Source organism: Corvus hawaiiensis, chromosome 14 (assembly GCF_020740725.1).
Source record: "Corvus hawaiiensis isolate bCorHaw1 chromosome 14, bCorHaw1.pri.cur, whole genome shotgun sequence".
Lineage (NCBI taxonomy): Eukaryota > Metazoa > Chordata > Aves > Passeriformes > Corvidae > Corvus > Corvus hawaiiensis.
The window spans coordinates 8,050,670-8,073,527 of record NC_063226.1 but is presented as its reverse complement, the minus strand read 5'-3'; the positions used below and the strand labels follow the sequence as shown (position 1 = coordinate 8,073,527).

The window sequence follows — 22,858 nt, the reverse complement described above, 5'->3', positions numbered from 1 at the left end:
CGGGGCGAACGAACAAACGGACAAACGGAAAAAGAACAAAGGGACAAACGGTCCCGGCGCTGCGGCGGTAGCAGCAGCGACACTAGTGAGCCGTTACCTCTTCTGTTTGACCTTCTCCTCTCCCTCTCCCGGTCTCCCTCTCCCGTTCCCGGTCTCTCTCGCCCTCTGCCGACCCGTGCCGCCCCCCTGTCCCCCCTCCTCCCGTGGGAGACGCTTCCTCCCCACCCCTGGGCGGCCGCCGCGGTCTCGTCCCCGCCCGGCTCTCGCCGTACCGGCTGTGGCTCCGCCTGGCCCGGCCCCGGCCACCACCTCTTCTGCGGGTTCCGTAGCCTGAGCTCCGTCGCTCGGTGCCCGCTCCAGATGGGAAATCCCGGCCCGGGGCGGTCGGGGGCCGGCCCGGACCCCGAGAAGGAGAAGGTACCGGGTGGGACCGCTGCTGGGAACTTGACCAAGTCAGCCGAGAGTGGCCGGAAGGTCCAGAAGTTACTCTGGAGCGGAGGGGAAACGCTTGGCCCGTCCTCTGCACCTCCATCAAACCAACGTTGCACAAGGGGAAACGTCACATTTGAGTGCAAAGGTGACTAATGACCTGAGTGCGACCGGGCAGGCCTGAGGGTGACACTGTCATCGGCCCTGAGACCAGACGGCATGGCCAGCGTGGGGGGGGCAGAGCTGGTGTCATCCGCCGGGACCTTGGTCGTGTCCTGCACACCTTCAGGATGCTTCAGGATGGCCGTGGATTTGTTTGGTTTTTGAGGGCTTTTGGAAGAAGTGTGTCTTGGGGACTTGTTTGATTTCTGGCTGTTTTCTAAGGGGTGGGAGTGTTGATTTGGGTTTTGCTTTTGTTAAACTGATGTTTCGAAAGCTGTTTGCCTGCAGAGCCCCCGCTAGCCCCTGGCGGGGGGAGCCGCGGAGCGCGGCGCTGGCTGGAGCCAACACTGGGTGGCAGGAGGCTCCTACAAACGGCTCCTGCCCGGGTCCTCCGCCCCTTCCCAGCCCGTCATCTCCAGCACAGGCTGCGCTGTGCCCAGGACCCCTTCATGCCCTCCTGGCCACCTCTGCACGTGCCCTGGCCCCCAATTGCACACTTAGCCCCCCACCCCATTCACACCCGGCACCCTGCGGCCTTACCGGCAACCGCACAGCCAGGGCTGGGGGTGCAGGTGTGCTCATGGGCGTGCAAGACTGCTCGGGGGGATGCAGGTGGGCTCCGAGGAGTGCATGCATATTCCAGGGTCAGTCGGGCCAATGCTGGGCGCCTGGCTTAGCAGGTGAGCAGAGGGAGCACATCCCTTCCGCTGTTTGAATAAACTGAGGGATGTCTGGTCGTGGGGGATTATCAGCTCCAAGAAATTCTCAGAGCACAGGGACCTTCCCATCTGAGAATGTCCCTGAACTGCAGCCTTGTACCAACCTCCTGCTTTTGTGTGAGTCCTCCTGCTCCTCCTACTTCTCCACTGTGGATGCACAATCCTTAACCCAAACACTGAGCAGCACCCAGAGGGACCAGAAGGGGCTTTGGTCAAGGTATAAAATGTAGCCCAAGGGTGTGAAGGGAGCAGTTGGGGCTCTTGTGATGTGAACCTACCAGAAGCTGCCTATACATCCGTATCCTGAAATTTTTTTTTTTTTTTTTTTTAAAGCAAATCCAGTGGGTGAGAGCTGCCCATGGCTGTATTGCCCAATAGTTACCCAGTGTCAGCAGCAGATCTCATTTTCCGTTTTGCAGAGAGGGCACTTACAGTCAGCTTTGACCCCTACTCCCTGGGAATAGCCAGTCTCTGATACTTCCACAAAATCTGATTTTTTTGCTTTAACTGACACTGTGTTTTCTAGGAAGGAGGGCCAAGCAGCCTGTGACCTGTGACCAGCCACTCTGGGATGTTTGACAATGTGCCACACTCTGCTTTAGGGCTCCCAGCAGCAGAACTGCATGACCAGGGTGCTGTGGTCATGCAGAATGTGGCACAGATGAAGCCATCTCTGCTGCTACACATCTCTGTGGTTGGCAGGTTACCTCTGCACTACTGCACCATTGTGGACATCCAGTGCTGGTGCCTGGAGGAACATTTGTCAACATGATACAAACAAGCTTTATGTTCCTGCCAGACCAAGAGGGACAAATAAATGTGGAATGGGACAAATAAATAGGAGAGGACTCGGGGCTGCTCTGCCAGGACAGCCTGATGTAGTAAAGTGCTTGGGAAGTCCCTCAGGGCAGAAGGCAGAGTGGAGTGCCCAGGCCCAGGTTGAAAGCCTGAGATGATGGGGAAGGGTGACATTCTATTAGTAAACCAGTAATGACCACCTCTTTGGCATTTCCTGAAAACTACTGTAGGTTGGCTGGTTCCTGGAGGAGCACAGTGATGTCAGCAGCCAGAAATCCCGTGGAACCGGCCAGACTGGCAAATGCATGAAAGTCAGATAATCTGCTGTTTCATCGCTCCTCCACCCCCAAATCCCCATCCACTTCAGGCATCAGAGGGAAGCTAATTGACTTGAGCTTCCTTTTCATGCTCAAACACCTTGGTTGACTTGGTTATTTTCTCTCATTTTTGTTTCATAAACAGATTGGCTTCAAAGGCAGTTCTGGTGCAGGTGTTATGTGATACGTATCTACCAGATAACCGGGGAGAGGCCTTGCTTCACCAGGTGCTCACTGCCTCTGTGTGATCTGGTCACAGTTTTGCTGCCTCTTCCCACTAACTGGTGTGAGAGTTACTGCTGGGAAAGGAAATCAGTTGCTGCTTGCCTTCCCTCTTTTCCTTCATCTCCCAAAGCAGAAGAAAGTGGAGACTTCTGGGCAGCAAGGGCCAATGTAGAGTGGCTTTCCAGAGAATGGGACCTTAGCAGGGACACATGGCACCATTCCTCAGAGAGGCTTTTGTAGTGAGAAGGGCAGGTGTCCATGGAAATGGTTTCCTGGATGGGGGCTGATCCAGAGGATGAGGCTCCCATCTTCACCTTACCTGACCCAGTGAGTTTGACTCTGATCCTCATGCTCCCCCACTCTGCAGATTGATTGCTGGATGGGCATGCTGCCAGTCTGTATTTTCCTTTACCATGTTGGAGACACAGTATAAACTTGGATGCAGGTGGGAGGTGCTGAGCTCTTGCCTTGGCAGCAACTGGGACAACCCACCTCCTCATCTCTGCCATCTTACCAGTGCGAGAAAATAGGACCAGGTTGAACAGAGCTCCTCACAAGGGTCCCCACTCTTTAACACCCAGGAAGTTTCAGGGATCTGTGCAGGGAAGGAAGCTGTAGCCCTCCCCACTGGCATGTGCCACGGGCATGCACTGAGCCAAGGACCAGCTGGGCATCACCTCTGTCCCTGGCAGGGAGATGTGCATCCAGGTCTGCACCAGCCACCCATGGAGGCAGTTCTCAAAAACCAGTCCAGGGCAAAGGGTTACCTATGTTGGACCCCAGGGAAACCACATGGGGTCTTTCTGTGCTGTGGCCTGCTCTTCAGGTCCCTCCTGGGGAACAATTCCAGGCTGGGGAAGTAACTGGACAAAACCAAAAAGCTGAGGAAGCTGTGCTGTAGGACACATCAGGGTGTTTATCACGATGATCTAAAGAACGATCTGCAGTCCATGCACACAAATGTTTGCATATGTGTGTGAGAGCTCTGTGGTTTCATTCTGATATAGAACCATAGCAATGATATCCAGCTGGCATCAGTTGCTCCAAAGTTCAGGTACTTGCATGCCACAGGAGTACCAGCATGGGCAGGTGGAGGGAGGCAAGTTGCTGGACCTGAGAGCAAAGGCATGTGGGTTGAACTTATACAGGCACCTCTGGAGCACAGCAAAGCACCTGCAGAAACCACTTGCAGAAACCCCTGCTAAGAGTGCTGGGGAAATCTAGGGGAAGCACTGCAGCTGCAGGTGAGGTTCTGCACAGACCTGGCTGCAACGTGACAGCACAGAATGGTTAGGGCTGTGCAGGGCCGTGGTGGGAACAGGGAGATGGGTGGGAAGCAGGATGCACTGCCAGGGCCTTACCTGCTCACCCAAACACGCTGTGCCAGATGGGGAGGCACCAGGAGAGGCTTCAATCTACCCCAGCTATAATTAGCCAGGAAGTGAATGCAACCATACAAACAAGGCTGCAGGAGCTCCATCTAACCTGGATGTGATGAGTCCCAGCACTGCCTGTGCCGGGAACAGGAGTGGTGGGAGAGATATGGGCACAGGGGCCACTGGGTCTTGGCATGAGGGAGCCCAGTGCTCTGGCAAGTGCAAACGCAATTCCTGCAGTATAATGTCATGGTGTGCATCTCTGCCAGGGGCCACCCACTGTGGCTGGCCATGTCCCTGCTCCCTCTACAGCCATATATCGGAGTAAAGCAGGTTCCCACTGCCTTTGCCCATTACTTCAGGGAGAAGTGAAAGGAAAGCACCACAGCTCAAAATAAAGCCGTGGTGGTTGTCCATCCCTGTGGCAGTATGACTTGCCAACAGTACACAGTTCAGATCTGCTCATTGGGTTGGGACAAGCCAGCCAGTATCCAGCAATACATCCCACCGAGCAGCCATAAATCACCGAACTGCAGCACTGGAAGACATGCCAGAGAAGGCATGTAGGATAATAAACTGGACGGGTGGAACCTATCTAATCCACAGGGGCGTAAGGCCCAGTATCTGGTGACTGGGCCTGTTTCTCAGGGCTTGGTGCTGCCTCTGAGCAGCTCATGGGCTCTGGGAATCAGCTCAAGCACAAACCTCTGCAGACTGGTACCATGTTGGGCCAGTCTTGGTGTGTTACTTGCCCTTTCTGACCTTACACTTGCAGATTGGTGACACATCTTGCCTCAAGAGCTGGCAGAGGATGAAGAGCACTTTGCAGGGTTTTCTCTCCTTGATGGCTGGATGTGGGGCAGGGGGGACATTTGAGGATGCTGGCTCACCCTGCCAGGCAGCACCCCATTGTCAGATGCATGGGGGCAGGCAGCATGGGCACACAGCAGTGACGGAGCTGAGACACAACATGCACCTTGTTCCACTCACAGGGCCCTCTAGCCCAGACTAATACCTCCTGCCACTGCAACATTTTTCTTGTTATTTAGCCTGTTTGTGAAAAATCACTTCACTTGTTTATTTGCTTGCTTTTGCTACACATGCCTATATGGCCTAGCCAAACAGTTCATCCTTTTGGCTTGTGCAAACCCTTTCAGGAGGCTGGCTTGTTCCTCTTACCTGAGTTGATGTTTAACCAAATCAAGCATTATTTTACAATCTTTCTGCATTGGCACTGTTGCCCTTGAGCCTTCCTTCTCCTCCCCGATGTTTTTGAAAAGTCTGTCAGCATCCTCCTTAGCTTTCCCTGCCATGAGCACAGGCATTTTATGGTGATGCTGTAGTTTAGGTCCATCCTGTTTGACTTGCACAAACTTCCAGATCACCTCTGGTCTTCTGTCCACGTTGTAGTATGGGTTGAAAGTAGAAAGTTCTGTTAGAGAACACTCCTGTCCATTCTATACATTTCACATATGATCCATAAGTTGTCACTGAAGCTTTAGAAACATAAAGTCTTGCTTTTCTTTGAGTGCAAAGAGGAGAGGACAGGTGCAGGAGAGAGGGAAGGGAAAGAGATTAGACGCCCTGTTGTGCTGCACAGGAACAATCAGACCAGCATAGTGCAAAACTATGGCATGTCAGATTTGCTCTCTCTGAACTGCAAAAAGAACAGCTCTTTCTGCAAGAATACAGATTTGCTGGGTTTTTTTCCTCCCTAGGGTTACAAAATCTGCTCCTGGGCCCCTAGGCAACAGTCTCTGCTGCAAAGGCAAAGCCTTGCTCTGGTGGGATGCTCTCACAGCAGGAGAGCTTTCAGAGAGTGCTGTAACCGTCCAAAGGAGGGGTGAGCCCACCTTTTCACAGCTTGGTTATGCATTTTATCCTGCCTGCTACAAATACAACTTCAGTCCATAAAATCGGTGTGTGAAATAAGGTTAGTCACAGGATTTCCTGGCAGCAGCTCATAAACAAGCTTTCTGCACTTCCCTCTTATGAAAGTTCATCTCTCCTCTGCTGTAGTGACTTCTTTGTTTCCCTCTTCTCCCATTTATCCCCTGACTCCCATTAGTATCTCAGTCAGTGTAGTAAACGTTTTGCCCCGTGGCAGCCCTCGTCAAACACAGCAGGAAGATCAGGCTCTGGAACACACTCTTGACACATCTCCTGGGGATGGATCCTTTCACACTTTCTGGTAGGTTATTTTGCTATCGTTCCTCACTCACACATTGAGCAAGGGGGAACGAATGACCCAAGTATTCAGCAGCTCCTTAGTAGTCAAAGGTAATAGGGTCTGTGAAGCTTCCTCTTCCCTTCATCCCTTTCTCCCTCATATCCTCCCCCTACTTTAACCTTTGTAGTGGCAGTTTCCTGGGCTGAATCTGCTGCTCAATATCTTGTAGTAGAGGGTGGTATTTAACTAGGTCTCACAATTATTTATCTCTGAAAAATGCGCCCACTTTCCTGGATGCAAAGCTGGCCAAGCACTAGCATACATGAAGGATTCACCACCCATTGTGTGTTTTATAGATGCAGCCTTCTAGCACACAGGTCACGCTGTGACCATCATAGCATTTACAGTCTCACCAGTAGCCTTGCTGGCCTTGATCCACATGTTTACATCTGACTTCCTCATCAGCACAAGTTGGACCAGATAGGGGACAGTTTCCAAAGCAGCCAGGGCAGATGTGTACTCATGAATCATCTGCTCTTTGGTTGCTCTTAGTTGGCAGAAAAGTGACTCTAGTGGAAATTTCTCTTCCTTGCTGCAGCCTCTGTCACTGAACACACTGCACTTAGATCCACACACTCACCATGCTGGTGCCTTGGTCTCACCCATTCACCCAGAGAAACCCTGGCCCTTGCTTGAAGTTTTCTTTTACCTATCAGGCTTTGCCTGTACCAGTCTGATTGCAGGTCTGGGACTAAGAACTGTCACCTTATCATCACCCCATTTGCTCCCTGGCTAGTCACAGCTGTGGTGGCAGCTGGGTTGGTTTTCAGCATTGCTTGAGGGCTCATTTCCTGGAAACAAGAATTGTGAAGCCAGGAAATTTTTCAGATCACTCTATTTACATACTCAAACAGAGATGAAGACCTAGCAGGATTTTCTGTTAGCCCTGTGTTTCCTTTTTGTCTCTGTCATCCTTTTACCCTGTCTTGGTGTAAAACTGACAAAGCTCTCAACTCCTCATCTCAGATTGCCCTCCCTCTCCCTCTTACTGTCCTTGCTGAAGTCTTGAGCATCTCCTGATTTTCTTCACTCAACAGGCGCCATCTGTGACATCTAGCAGTTCACACAAAGCTGCATGCTTCCTGTTCTTGAGTGACAGCTCAACCGGGACACAGATGTTGAGTCCCATTTCCCACAACCCGGTGGCTTTTAGACATTTTTCCAAGAGATTTGTTCCAGTCTCTCCTCTTGTTCAGGCTCCCTTTTAACAACCAACTCGACTGAGTATGTCTTTTATGAAAACAGAAATTTCCTTTTGAAGCTCTCAGTGAAGGCCATGTTTGTCCCTTAGTGCTCTGAGGGGAATTTGGGTAAATTGGACTGGAGACAAAGATAATCTCTGTTCCCTCTCCCAGGAAGGTATCAGATTCCTGCATTTCATGTGCATTTCTGCTCTAAGAAGCTGAGTAACAGTGGTATTATCAGACTGTCTCTTCCCATTGATTCCTGGCTCAACCACACCCAATTCACTCATTAAAAAGACCTCTTGCCATCATTACTAAGTTCCAACTGGGGGTTCAGGTGAGTCTCCATGACCCAAGCTGTGGTCTTTCCCCTGCTAAGACACCATCACTAGAGGATATACATGACAAATGCAGCACTTGGATACACTGGCTGTCACTGTCACTGCCTCGTTTGGACTCAGTTCAATGTTGGGTCACAGTGCTGCCTCTGCAGGGATATGGGAATGGAAAGCTAAACAGAGAGGTTTGCATCTAATGTCCCAATTTGTCCAGGTAGAACTTGTAGCTAGAGGCAAAGGCAATGGGTCTCTGCATATTCTGACCACTCCTCATGGAACTGAATGTAAACTGAGAGCCATCAAACACACATCTCCTTGAATGGCTTCCAGGGACAAATGCTTTTCCACAGCCACATCCCACTGCTTTCTTCCTCTGCCTACATTGGGGCAACTGAGAAGAAACTATAGGCTGGGGTAATGAGCACACGTCAGCCACATGCAAGGAACTGTAGCGCCACCACTTCTTCCTAGCTGCCAGCATTGCTGCAGGGACAGTGGATTTCTGAGCTGTGTTCCTCCAAGGGAACCATAAAGTTATTTCTAGCTTTGACCAAAGTTTTTCTCTTCTGAGTGCCCCCATCTGTGCTCCCCACTGTGCTGTGACCACTCCATCAGCCTGTTTTCAGCAGGTACTGATAGCTGTGATGTGCCAGGAGCCTTTGGAAGGCTGCCCGTGCATTTTGTGAGCCCTGTTGCCATGATACTGAACACAGAGCAGATGTTTATTTCAACAGAGATGGCTTTGATTCCTTTTCAACTTTTCTCTCAAGCTGCCATTGTGTGTGAATACTTCTTCCTGGGAGCCAACTGCACTGTCAGAGCCCAACAGGCAGGCTGTTGGGGAGGGGAACAAGGTTGAGAGGCAAGAGCAAAGCAAGCTGATGGCCCTGGCTTTTCAGGAAGGATAGCTGACGCTCTGGGGACAAGGACTGAAGATGTGTGTGCATCTGCATTCACGTGTCTGTGCACACGTGTGTGTGTGTGTGTGTGCACGCATACCTGTTTGTTTAGCTCTGTTTTGGTGCTGAAAGCCTGGCAAGGCTGGGGAAAAGCACTCTCCTTCTCACAGCTGGTGCTCCCTAGTACTTCATTCTCCTCTTTTCCCCTCCCAGTTGCCTCCATCAGATCATCACTGTCTTGCTGCAGATATGGACCAGTTTGGCTGGAGGCTGAGCTGAAGAGACCATCGTCTTGAGAGCAACAGAAACCAGGCACCAAAAAATATTGAAGAAGTGGTAGGAAAGGTAAGGAGGTCCCTTTAGTACAGTAATTCCACGTGAGAATTACCAAGAAGAGATATTACTTCTTTTTGAATTTTTTTTTGCCTTCTCCTTTGCCCTTTCCTTTCCTTCCTTTCTTTTTCTGATGGTATATTTTAAAAATTACCTCTTCTCTTTCCTCTCTCTTTTTTAACCCATTGTTCCGGTTTGGCCAAATTTAGAAATATATCCTCTGAGAGAAGGCACAACCACCCCTCCCCCCACCAGGTTCGGGAAAAAATAAATTTTCCTCGAAGGAAAGTGAAGGAGATAAAACTATTTATTTAACAAACACACAGGAAAAGGAAAATAATGCTAAATAATAAAATCTCTCGCTGTGGAGGAAAAACCGGGGAAAGTGCTAGAGTCCTCCCTTTGGTCTCCTCGGAGCTGGGGCTTGGCCCAGGGCCAGGCCCTCTGTGCCCGGTGGAAAGTCCTCCCGATGTGCTCTGATGTTAAAGCAACCAAGCAGTCCAGTAGAAAAGGGAGAAAATCCGAAATTCCAGGGAAGGAAAAATTCAACTCTCAGTCTCTCTCCGGAGAAAAAGCAGCTGAACCACTGGCCAAAAAAAAACTGTCCCAGGAGCAGCAAGCCGGGTGCTTCCTCCCTCCCCTGCCGCAGCTGGAAACAAATTGCTATCTGTGTGTGACCTTGAACAAGCTGCATACTGCTTTGAAAAAGTTTTGCTCAGTTTTTTCCTTCCCCCTCTTAGGCTCAGTTTAAAGGCATAGAAAGGCACAAAAATTGATTTCTGGGCATAGGCAGCGATATGGGATACACATCATAAGGTCACCCCAAGACACCCATCTTGTCTATCTTTCTCTCCACCCTTTTCTTAGTGCTGGCAGAGCAACCTGCCCTCACAAGTATCCTGCCCAGAGTTCTGCCCAGGGCTATCAGCCTCTTTGGAAGGGATGATTTGCTAGTGTAGGAATTCCACCAGAACCAGCTTCTTGTTGCTGTTCCCTTATATAGAAATGTTTTTAATTCTATAAATACTGTATGCATTTTACTAAAAAAAAAAAATTAGGGGAAAAAAAAGGTTGGACTGGCTATGTAAAGACACTGTGCTGTTGGGGCTGGTGTTCTGTTTGCCCACTGGCAGGGCCTCTCACTTCCTTCACCCTTTCCACTGTTGTGACCAAACTATTTTTGGTATTCCAAGAGCGCAAGCTTTGCTGAAATTCTGGTTTCCTGCTATGGGGGGAAATTAGAGCAGGGAAGAATTATTTAAAATTACAAAATATATTTGCAAACAGGGGGAAGAATGTATGAGAACAATCATTTGAGAACAATGTTCTCTGATATTAAACTAGTGAATTGGATATAATTACGTATAAATACATATATGTGTGTCTCCGTGTGTGTGTATTTAGAGATGTTTGGTTTATTTTAGAGATGGAAGTGTAAATAGAGTATATTTGTAATAAAGAGGTCAGAAACAAAACACTAGCCCCATCTCACTTACCTTGCAATCTTGGAAGCACAGGACTATCCTACAGAAGATCATCTTCTTTAAGCCAAATATTGTATTGAAATAAAAAGTTAACTGGCACAAGGATTTTTTGTGTTGAAGGTGGAAAGGTTGCCCTTGAACTTGTGAACAGTCCATTCAATTTATCATAAACCTTAAGAACATAGTGACTCAACATTCACCAGACTGGTACAATACACATGCACTATCAGCTTAGTACCCTCACAAAGACAACTCACTGATTTTTTTCCTGGTTATGGAAAATTAAAGATTATGTCAATGCAAAATTTGTGTGCTACAAACTCATCTAGTACCATGGGCACCGTGTCTACCGGTCCTGTTAACAAGTAGCTCTGCCTACCATTGCAAGGCAGTTCCTCCCATCTCAGCCGAGTACTTTGACCAAATTTTAACCCTCCAGGCTGAAACTTCCGCATGGAACAGGCCAATCATGCAAGGACAAAGCCCATCCATCACAGTAGCTCATCTCTGGCTGGAGCCAGTGGAAGGGGCTCAGGGAAGTAGCTAAGAATGGAGTGAGCAGGGGCAGTGCTTGCACTTGCCTGAAGGGATTTGCTGCACACCTACTTCCTCAACCAGAGGTGCTGGTTTTATAAACAGTATTTCACAATGTTAGGGTTTTTTTTTTCCTTCCATTAAACTGTCCAGTCATTTTTGGCCTGTAGCAAATAGTCCACCAGCTTAACTATACCCTGTGTGAAGAAGTGCATTCTTTTGTTTGTTTTGAACTTGGCATCTACTTGTTTGATTTAATGATCTTTAGTCCTTACATTGAAGGAGATGGTGAACCAGCATCCTTCACCCACCTTTTCCATCCTAGGCATTTACCTCAGCCTGATTATTTTCCTTAAAAGTACAGGAAGTGTCAATTAAAAAATAGTTCAGCCATTTCTAAGAGGAAGATTGCAAGAAGATGTATAATTTTGCCCTGCTAAGAAATATCATTTTGCTCCCTTGCTTCTGAGGGAGGATGTGGACTGTGGTGAAGGCATCATCCTTGTGTGAAGGATGTGCCATTGTTGTCTCTGGAGAAATTGGATGTTTTTGCTATATTACTTGAAAATCTCCATTTTTTAACACTTAGTTGGCACTGGCAGACTTGGGCAGCTGAATTATCTAAATAATCCATTTGTGCTGGAGGAGCCCTGTGCACCTGGTATCCTACAGAACAACTGAGCTGCCTCCTCTGGGGGAACCCAGAGCTACAGAGGCTGTGGGGAAGGTGGGATACTGAGAATACTAGAGAATGAGGGGAGACAGGATGTATTCTGGGTATGGGAATGAAGGTGGTGAGCAGAAGTGAATGTACTATGGTACTGATTCTAGTCCAGCTGTAAGGCTCTATAACTTTAAATTATTTATTGGATACAGAGATATCAAAGTTGTAATAAGGGATTGACAAAGACTGCATTTATCTCCCATGTTAGTGAGTATCAGCAGCTTCTAGTGGCAGTGCTGGAAATTCTGAAGGTCCTAAATAAGTTGCCTTGAAGACAAAGTGATTTCCCTAATGCCCGTGAAACAGAGACTGATTTATGTCAAAGAATTGAGAAATTATATCCTTACAAAAGCATTTTAATTCTTCCTTTTACATCCCTGATGTTCTCATTAATAAAATAAATGTGGTTCTTTTTTTTCCCCAATCCCAATCAACTTTTAACTTCCACAATATCTTTGGCAAGTTGTTTCAGATTTAAAAGCATGAAAGTCATTGGAAGTTACCATTTTGGGATGCTGTATTCCACTTTTATGGGATAACCCTTTAGCTGTGCTGCTTGTATTGAGAGAAAGGTGCCAGGCAGGACAATTGTGGGTACCTTTAAATGCATTGCATGGGATTGTCACCACAAGCCGAGGTCAGTGCAACACCAGCCAGTGGAACTTTGCAAAGGCACTGAAGGGTTTGGAATACCCAGATCCATCCTGATACATAGAAGCTGGGCATTATATTTTCTAGAGAGATGTGTGAGTTTGCATCAGCTCTGCTAGAACCAGATCAGACACCTGTTCCCTTCCTCCCCCCAGCACATCACTATGAGGAGTCCCTGGAGTCTGTAAAATGCAGTATTTTTCTGCTTAGCACTCTAAGTAATTTCATTTTATTCATTTATGTTTGAAAGTTTGAAAGACATTTCTACCACTTTTTGTGGTAGGTATAAAGCAACTAACGTGGTGCAGGTACTCTCCAAAAGCTCCATGGTTTTGATAGCTCCCTGCAGTCTTCTGATGTAAAAATAGTTTTATTTTCACACCAGCAACGCAAAAATAGTAGTTTAAAAACATGAAACAGTTGAAGGTCTGACTTGGGTCACATTGCCACTGTAAGGCCTTGAGAGCTGTCCTACGTGAATTATAGACACATTCTAGGTCTTGGAAAACAGCAGCACCAGGTATTTAAATGGCAAGCTGAGAGGGAGCAGGGAAGGTCTTTCATAGAGCAGTATCAGCAATTGACCACCTGTCTTTCTTAATGCACAAACTAGAATTTGCTAATTACAGAGGGGCATACAATATTACAGCCCTTTTCTTAGATGTTATGGTGCCAGTCTACCTCACTTCACAGCCTGGCTCAATTATTCAGTCATTGCATGACCAGCTGATTACTTAAGATTCCCTGACAGATTTTCCTCCCTGGCTTTGCTCACTATGTCATTCCTGGGCTTTCTGACCTGCCTTTTCACAGGATGTTTTTCTCTGTGTTTTTGTCACTGCAGTTCCTCTGGCCAACCAGCCGTGGGTGGGAGACAGTTACAGATATAATTACTGGGGAGAATACCTTATCACATGCTTCACAGTTGTCCTGCAAGAGCAGAAGCAGAACTCTCTTAAATAAATCTGTTACAGTCCCTTTCATGTTACATTAAGCTGCATGCAAGTCAGAAATGTATAAAAGGCCAAAAGTCTCAGTATATGGCCCCAAAATAGGAAGAATGCATTGGCAATTCGTATTCTCTGGTACAAAGTAAACAGGGAGAAAATATGTGAGGGAGAGTATAACTTCAAGACAAGGCTGAGACAAACAGCAGGAATCTGGAGAGAAAAATCAAGGTGATAGATGGATAGAAAGAGAAAAGCAAAGCCTCAGAACCAGAAGAGGAGCAGCAGGTCTGCAATGCAGCAGCAGTATGAAATAAAAATCCTCCTATTTTATTTGTCAGGATTTTTTCAGGGCTCATGTTCTAAAGATTATTAAAAGGTAGAAGGAGAAGTGATTTAAATATGTTTGAGCAGAATCAGAAGTACCATGAGTGAATATTCATTCACTTATTTGCTGAACCGCTGTACATAATTAAGAAAGCTTTTTGTCAGTAGAAATCCCCATTTCTTCCCAGAGGTTTATAATAGAAAACATGTTTGAATTTAAGTATATGGTATAAACTTTCAGAAAAGTTCACCTTAAACATTCCACACATTAAAATGAACTCCAGGCATTTTACTTAGATGTAAAACTAGCACACAGAAGCCTTTTAAAGTCATGCTATTTTTTTAAAAAAGGTGCAGAAGAAAGTAAATATTTTAGCAACAGTAAAGGCTTAACAAACTGGCAAGTTGGAAAAAAAATATTCCACCATAATCCACAAGCTCGTCCTTTACAAACATTACCATTTGTTTTTTGGTTTAAACCACAGTGAGTTAAGGATGGAAAGACTGCCTAACTTTGAAATTCTTGGCTTCAGCCTATTTTAACACAACCTTACCTTAAACAGAGGTGTTTTGTGTTCCTTGCCACAGTGCAACATTCTTCTGAGTCCTAAGGGAGGGAGACCGCCTGCTGTCACATCCTTTCTGAAGAGACCCACCCTCTCAGCAGGATAGCTCTGTTATGGCCAGCAATCCAACACCTCCAGCTTACCTTACTTTTTATTGGCTTTTAGACCTAGAAACCTATGAACTTGGGGGAAGTCCTTGCATACCCATGAAGATATTTGTGATGGATCCATGTGATTTCTATAGTCTTGCTCAGAGGGCTGCAGGGAAAACCAGTGCCATAAAAGATGTCAGTTTGAGCTTTGCTTGAGTAACTGGCAAAACTTTCCTGTACAGGAACATGAATCACACATGCGAATAGGTGACTCATGCATGAATGGGAAAAAGTCACTTCAAAACACTGTTATTTTCCCCTCTTCAGGCCCTGGTAGAATGTTGGGGGCAGCCCACCTCATCAGAAAAGCAGGTACTGGTGAGGGACAGAGGTGTCTGTTGGGAGAGCCCTGCAGCAGCCGGTGCAGGGTGGGGAGAGCTGGCCAAGGAGGGGGGAACACTACTGGTGAGCCAACCACCCTGAACTGGGAGCTGAACCTCCAAAGATGAACTGGGCCTGCCCTCAACACCTCCGCCAAAGCTGGCTGCCAGAAGCACCCCTGGAACAAGAAGACATCGCCACTTTTGTCACAAAAGCAAGTAAACCCCATCAAATATCCCCTCAGTTATTTGCACCCTGTTACTACCCTGTGTCTCCAGGGTGCAGGACACAGGGATACAGGGGTGATGGGGTGTTGGGGGCACCGGGGCCAGGGAGAAACTGCTGTGACTGTGCAGGAGGGACCCCATGATAGCGCCCTAGGGGTCGGCATTACCACTGGTGAGGCCACACCTAGAGTGCTGTGTCCAGTTCTGGGCCCTTCAATTCAGAAAGGACATTGAGGTGCTGGAGCAGGTACAGAGAAGAGCAACAGAACTGGTGAACCATCTAGAGCACAAGTCCGATGAGGAGCCCGTGAGGGAACTGGGGGTGTTTGGCCTGGAGAAAGGACACTCAGGGGGGACCTTATTGCTCTGTGCAACTCCCTGACAGGAAGGTGTAGCCTAGGTGGGTGTAGGGCTCTTCCCTCGGGGAACCAGCGACAGGACAAGGGGACAAAATCTTAGCTGCGCCAGGGGGGATTTAGGTTGGACATTAGAAATAATTTCTTCACAGAAGGGGTGATTAGACATTGGAACAGGCTGCCCAGGGAGGTGGTAGAGTCACCGTCCCGTAAAGGAAAGGTTGAACGTAGCATTCAGTGCCATGGTCGGGTCCACAAGGTGGTGTTGGGCCATAGGTTGAACTCGATGACCTCACAAGTCTTTTCCAACCTATTTGTTGGTGATTCTGTGACAGCGCGAGCCCCCACAACCCCAAGCCCAGGGAGTGCTGACGCTGAGCGATCTCCGTTATCCCTCCCTCCGCCGTGCCCAGGCCTGGCCCGCCCGAGGAGGCGGGCACTGTGACGCCGTGGCCGTGGGGCGGCTCCGCCCCGCGAGGCCGGAGCCGAGAAGGAAGCAGTTGCTGCACAGCAGCAGCCGCCTGCAGCCGGAGCCCGACATGGCGCTCTGAGCTAGCCCCGGCCGCGCCGAGAGCCGCCACCCCGGGGTCCCCGAGCAGCCGCCCCCGCGTCGGGACCGGGGAGCGGGGCATGGGTAGGGCCGCTGCGGGGAGCCCGGCGGGCAGGGGACAGTGGCGCTAGCGACCCCCGCCCGCCCTTCGCGCAGCGCAGCCCCGCGGCCGCGAGGTGAGGAGCCGGCGGCGGGCGGGGGCCGGCGGGCAGGGCGGGGAGGGAAGGAGGGAGCACGGCCCGCGCTGAAGCCGCCGCCTTCCCACCGCTTTGTCCTTCCAGGCCCCGCCGCCGCCGCCGCCCAAGAGAAAGAGGCCGAGATCGGGGAGCAGCGGGCGGCGCCCGCCCGGCCGCCGCAGCCCGCCATGGCCCACTCGCCCGTGGCGGTGCAAGTGCCCGGCATGCAGGTGAGCTTCGCGCCGGGCCCAAAATGGAGGCGACGGGCCCGGCCCCAGGCCCGGCTCCGGAAGCGGCGCTTGCGGCCCGCACCGGGCGGAGCCGCCGCCGAGGCACGGGGGGCTACGGGTGGGCGAAGCCGAGCGGTACCGCGAGGAGGTCGCGTTCGGCCTGGAGGGAGGCCGGACCGCTCGCCTCGCCGAGGGAGGCAAGGAGGGAAGCAGGGGCTGCTCCGAGGTAACGGGAGGCTTCGGGGGCCGCGTACCTGTACCCCGGCGGGGGAGAAGAGATTCTCCTCCCTCCCTGGCCCCTTTGTTCAGGGATGGCCGCGCCGCATCCAGGAGCACGTAAGAGCCTCTAAAACTGATTAAAGGCGAAGTGAAGTTAATCGCAGGGTGTGTGGGTGCGCTGTAAATGACATACCAGGCGCGCTGGCAGGCCGACCTGCTGCAGGACTTCCCCACCAACCTGCCGTTGGGCTTGTAGTGCAGCTTCCCGGAGAACCTTGGGATTCATCTGCCAGGTCTGGTGGGGACAGAGCGCTGGGGAACATCGTCTGTCAGCAACCTGCAGCTCTCCTCGCCTGGGAATGAGGCCTGGTGTCATTTTTGTCATTTGTCTTACCTGCTTAGAAAACAAACAAGTTGATGTGTTAATGGCTTCCATAGGAAAGGTGGAATACCTCTGACTCTTCATTCTACTCCACTAGACAATCTGATACAAGTTTGGCCAGAGATCTTTATCAACATAAAGGAGCTTAGAACCCATCTCATTTCACTGTTCATTTTTGCTTGTCAGATACTGGCAGCCCCTTCAGTGTTTCGAGCATTCTCTTAACTTCTGGGATAGTCATACCTGTATAACATTGGAGGTTTTTTCACTTCAGATAACACAGAAATATTTATTATACATCTCCATGTATGTGAGAGATACAGTAGAGAGTTCAGGAGGCTTCAGAACAGAAAGCTAACATATCTCATGGTCAGGTAACTTTTTGACTTCTAGAAAGTGTAGAATTGATGTATAAATGGTATTTGTATATTAATTTAGGCCAGTTACAGTGCTATGGTTTAGTTTAACTTTCTCATTTCTAATAATTTTTAGGCTTTCTGAAATCTGTTAAATTATGGTCTCTCACTGACTTTCTGTTTCTATAAGAGGACACAAGCCACATCTTCTCAGCCTACTTGTTCCATTGTGTCAGAGTAATGGTTGTATTAGAACATCCTAAAGAATTTTTGTGATAAAAGATTTAAAGGCTTTAGCTTGAGCCTCTTTATTTACATCCTCTGGGCTTTCTAGTGTGTTTGTATTTGGGAAACTTCTGTTTCAACATTCTAGTTTGACAATTTCCTATTTTTATATCTGCTTAATGTATTGCTGTCCTGTTTTCCATAACTGCTGTCACAAAAGGGCCTTGAAATTATTTAAGGTTCTGTTTTTCCATTGTTATACCAATAAACTTTATCTTGATAGTGTTCTTATCCCCACTAGTATTGTTATTAGTGTAACCCACAGCCCTTAACATATATCAGTGTGTTAAAAACATTTTTAAAAACTATGAGATAGGTACAGATGCATAGAATTAAACCACAATTTTTTCCTTGGTGACTTTTTTTTTAAATGAAGATGATTAGACAAGTCCTGAAACCCTTAGAATACAAAGAAATAGAATTTGGTGTGATATTAATCTGCTCATCCTTCTTCTAGAAGAGTCATAATACAGAGTGTTTTAATTTTAAAAAAACCCTAAAACTGATGCAACAACAGTGTGGCAGTCTGAGGCAGAAGAGTTCCTTCCTTTGGGTTTTTTTAACCTGTCTGGACTGTTCAGTTGGGATCATCTAAGTGATGGTAAAGGCATCCCTGCTTCTGCTCAGTGTTTAAATGTGTGGTGGTTGATTAAGAAGGAACAGGTTCTTCTGTGATGGAAGATCTAATAGTTATGTTAAAATTATGACTGTGGGAAAGTGCCTGTAATGTGAAACCTCTTGTTTTGTAATCTGTTGAGGGAAGGTTTTATTGAATATAACAGTTGGAAATGGAATTTGTCAGAGAATGTCACAAGTTTGAAGTTTTCAGCTTTATTGTCACCTTATGCTTTCCCTTACATTTCATTATACAAAAAGTATCAAGAAAAATCCAGAAATAAACATGTTATGTAATTTGCATACTCCAAAAACATGGCTTAATGAAGAGTCAGGTCCCCTTTAAAAAAACCTCAAATATGGAAAATTACAGAAAGTCACACAGAGTTATTTTGGTGGACTTGGAGCCCGACTTTATTCCCCTGGCAGCAGTGGCAGACCCAGAGGTAGTATTATCAGTTGCCCTTATGAGCAGTTACAGAGCCATTTGTTTATGTAGTGGTTACATTCTGTTTAACCTGTCTTGCGTCCCTAACAAAATGAAATTTTATACCTAACAATTCTTGCCTCTGCAAATAACTTCTTAAACACGTGCATTTTCCTTGCTCCTTTGGAAAGGCTTCACTTGATCCAGTTGTACAGTGTTAACTTACCCAGCTACTGAAATCAAAGTGCTCAGTGTATGTATAAAATGAGTGGTCTGAAGATGAACATGATACCCCAAGTTATGGCATTTTACACAGAATTCAAGATGAGATAGAAAATGGAAAGGATGGTGAGCACAGTTAAGGTGTCCTGGTTATAGGAAGCATAGTTTGCAGTGAGCTTGATTGTCAGGTTTGAGGTTTTATTCAGTAATGTCGCAGTAACTTTGTTCCTTGGGATAAAAATAAAACTTGCTCTTTGTCTGGAATGCTTTGGGGATCTCACAGGGAGAAACCTGTTCACCAGCACTATCTTCAAGGAATCCAGCTGAACTCCTACGGAACATTTCTGGATACAGCTTGTGAGAGAGATGTTGCTGTCTGTCTGTGTCTTTGCCAGCCCCGGTGCTGAAAACAGCTGGAGTGAAGGTGGTGTTGGACCCCGTATTATTAGTCCTACACAAGTGCTTTTATATTGCCCAGCAGGCAGAGTACATAGTTCAGACCGTTGTTTGTTTCAAGTGATCAGAACATTTCAAGTATGTCCGTCATTTCAGATTGATGTGTTTCTGATGAACTTATGTTCTTGGCAGCATCTCACACAATGCTCCAAAACTCTTTACAGATAAAAGAGGTTGGAAACTGTTCACCTGCAAGTGAGTAACAATTAACCTTCCTAAGTTGGATAGGGTGGCTACTTTTCAATATGTCAGCATTTAAATTTTGTAAACTAGTCTGTAAACTTGATGAAGCATCACTCAACTAATAAATGCCTTTTGTAGCTGGTAGAGTTTAAATGTATAAACTTGCCCTTTTCCTATTCTAATTTGTCATGCAAACCCTTAAGTCTGTGAAATATTAATTTATTAACTGATGGAAATGTTGTTTCTTCTCATTTGCATTTTTTGTTAGTATGTGTGTCTTTGGAACCTGGTTTGGGGGTTTATGTCCCGTTATCTCTGCTATCCTACTCATCTAAACACTTTCTGTTTCTTTTCTCATGGCTTTGTTTGTATCTCCTGATCCTGTATGACAGTAGTTTTGAGCACAGCCAGAAAGGTTGTTTAGACCTGCTCTCCATCTGTTTTTATTAGCATTCACTATCTTGCAATAAAGAGCCTAACTTCCTCTAAAAGTGGAGCAGCCAGGAGCACGTGACGTATCAGCCAGTGTACTCTTGATTCACAACTGAAGGATTGCTTGATGAAATGAAAACTTGGATGTCAAGGTGAGCTTTGCTCTCTGTGCTGCTGGTTAAGAGTGGCTGTAGGATGCTGCTCACTGAATGGCCTGAGCCTGGAAGCTGGAGAGTCCCTCCCTGCAGGCTGCTCAGGGGCAGATCAGTTACTGCCTAGTTGGATGGGTGGAGAAAGATTAAAGGATAGGTACCATTTAATTTTGTAAATGGTCTTTTTCATAGCCCTAGTAAAAACCCCACATTTTCTCTTAACTTAGTGCACATCTAGAAGTGTGTGGTACCTAAAGCTAGTCGGGAAGTGTGTCAGATTTCTAGTAAACCTTATGCATTGAAGTTAAAAAAATATGGCTTCTGTTAAAAGCAACCAGTCTGTTACTGTAAAATACTTAAATGTTTAGAAGGTGCATGTTAGAGGAACTTAAACCTTTGAAGAAAGATCCATTCAAAGTTCTTTTAATTTATTCCTCTGCTAGGACCTGAGCTGTATCCAGATGCTTCTGCAGTGAATTTGAAAAGGCTTTAAACTTTTATTATTTAGCAACATGTCTTACTGAAGGGAAACTGGAAAGTCTAGCACTCACGGGACACCGGGAGACTTCCCTCAGTGCCTAGAAAACTGGTTTCTTTTGATTAAGTTGATGTGGACTGTGATGTTTTTTCCAGTTTCAGTTCCTTGATTGGCACTTTGAGCCACAGTGCAGGTAGACTGCAGGAAGACAATATTTTAAGCCTTAAGGAGAGCATGCCTTATTGCTGCTTGAGGCAGATCTGCTTTAAAGTATTTGTGGAATTCAACACTGCAGTTGTTCCTTTCCTGGTTGTGTAGGACCTACAAGCTATATTGTATCTAGTAGTAGCTTGCTGAATCAGCTCAGGCTTTATTAGCTGAACGTGGTTCTTCCGTCTTATGCCTTGTGGTAAGTTACTCTGGTGACAGGAAAAGTAGGGCTCAGTCATCCTTGTACTGTCTTACTGCTGTCAAAGGAGTAGACAGAGCTCTGAAAAGTATTTGGAACATGGGAGCTGTGCAGGTATAATCATCTGGAATTCAGCCGATGCTTTTACCAGGGTTAAAAGCAAAAGTCCAGTGCTATAGTAGTATTTTTTGTGCATATTTTACAATTCTATAGACACATTATGTGCTTTGACTTGGAATTCAGAGGCAAATCAGCTGAAACTGGAGAGAGCACGTAAACCAACGCACCTTAATCTGTGTGCTGTTTTGTACCATCATACACTGTCAATGTTGAGCAGAGAATAATATTCCCCCAAAGATAAAAACATGACATCTGAAAAGAGAGTTCTGACTTCTAAAATTATAGAATTGTTATTTTATTCTGATTTTAACACTTAAAATATTTGCACTGACTGTTTTTGAACTCCAGTGTCTCAGCTGTACAGGTCCTGATGAAAGTTGTGTCTTGCTTTTCTCCTTTTTCTCCAAAAGGAGAATGTATAGCAAGCAATAGCTCAGGAATATACTGCAATTTTTTATTTAGGTGCTTGTTTTGAGAGGAGGAATGTTTCTTTATATACAGAAACTTGGTGGCACCCCAGGAAGAGTATATATGAGTGTGCCTCTGCAACAGCATTTGTCCTATGAGACCTGTGAAATGTATTAGTGAAGATAGGCAAGAGTAGTAGCCTCAGTTTTCAGTCACCTCTAAAAGTGAAAGGATGAATTTTAAAACCAGTAGTAAAAGTACCACTTGTTTGCTCTTTAAGTGACTGTCTTCAGATTTAGAAGTCATGAAATTTCATTTATTCTTAGGGACATTTCATCTTTCATTTATTCTTAAGGGACTGAATTTAATAACTGACAAAAGGGTTCAGGAATGGGTTTTGGGAAGATGAGGTTGGAGATGAACAGTACAAAGTTGGTTTTGAAATGCTTCTGTGACAAATATTTTTTGTCATGCTGTAGTGTCTGCTTGTATGTTGTCTTTGAAGAAATAAAGAGTTGGTGAGGTATCTATCATGTCAGGAGTCACTGTTCCAAATCCTGCTATTTCTTTCTTACAATAATTGGAAATCAAATTCCTTCCTAATACTGCCTCACTGGTATTCACTCTAAAGAACTGTCATTTGTTCTTTAAATTTAAACCTTCTTGCAGTTCTTCTGGAACATGTCTGTTCTGCTGATTAGATGAGGATCACTGAGCACACTCCTTAGCTCTGAAGGAGAAGCTTAAATCTCCTGGGAAGGGTGCCCACCTGGTGATACTGAAATCTCCTCTGCCAGAGAATTGGTAGCCAAATAAATTTGTCAAAAAGAACTGAATCAGAGAAACTATTAATACAGGTGCTGACAAGGTAGCAGTAGCTTGCTGGTCTCATTCTTCCTCATACTTTGTGCATGTGTTTTTGCAGGGATGGGCTATATTGATTAGGTCCATAGCTCGGGAAAGAGAATGGCTTCAACTTAGTTCCTTCTTCATAAGGAAAACTTTGAAGAGTTGCACAGAACTGCAGTTTTTGAAATTGTGTTGCTAATATCTGGATTTGAATGATCTTGATTGAGGCAGCATATCTGAAAAAGCTTTGTGACAAAGTCTGTCATGGTTCTGCATGAATTCTCTGGGCATTGATGAAGGAAAAATGAATGAGAAATGTGCAGAAATCTACAGGTTTCACACTTGAGCTTAGGAAGGGGAAGTCTGAGAGCCCAGAGTGGCTTCACTGTTTACATGAACCAGAATTCAAGAACCATGTGTTCAGTCCTGGAGAATGGTTTTTTTTCCTGTTTCCCCCTGCTCCCCATCTTTTGCAGGCTTTCCTCTCAGCGGAGTACTGTTACATGTTCCGAGCATCTGAATAATGTTGACTGGGGGAGGATCAGAGGGTGTGCATGCTTTGCAAGATGTCAAGTTGTGTTTCAATGGAAGCTTCTGTGTTGGGAGCTGA

General features: G+C 46.7%; 1 protein-coding gene across 1 annotated transcript in view; it reads left to right on the top strand.

Moving 5' to 3' along the window:
- Positions 1 to 15,764: 15,764 nt before the first annotated feature.
- The window catches only part of STK26 (serine/threonine kinase 26), a 37,149-nt gene continuing 30,055 nt past the window's right edge, over positions 15,765 to 22,858 (top strand). Inside the window, exons 1-2 of the mRNA XM_048318418.1 lie at positions 15,765 to 16,025; positions 16,131 to 16,255. Coding sequence (XP_048174375.1) covers positions 16,214 to 16,255 — 42 coding nt within the window. The 5' untranslated portion in view covers positions 15,765 to 16,025; positions 16,131 to 16,213. The remainder of the gene's footprint in view (positions 16,026 to 16,130; positions 16,256 to 22,858) is intronic.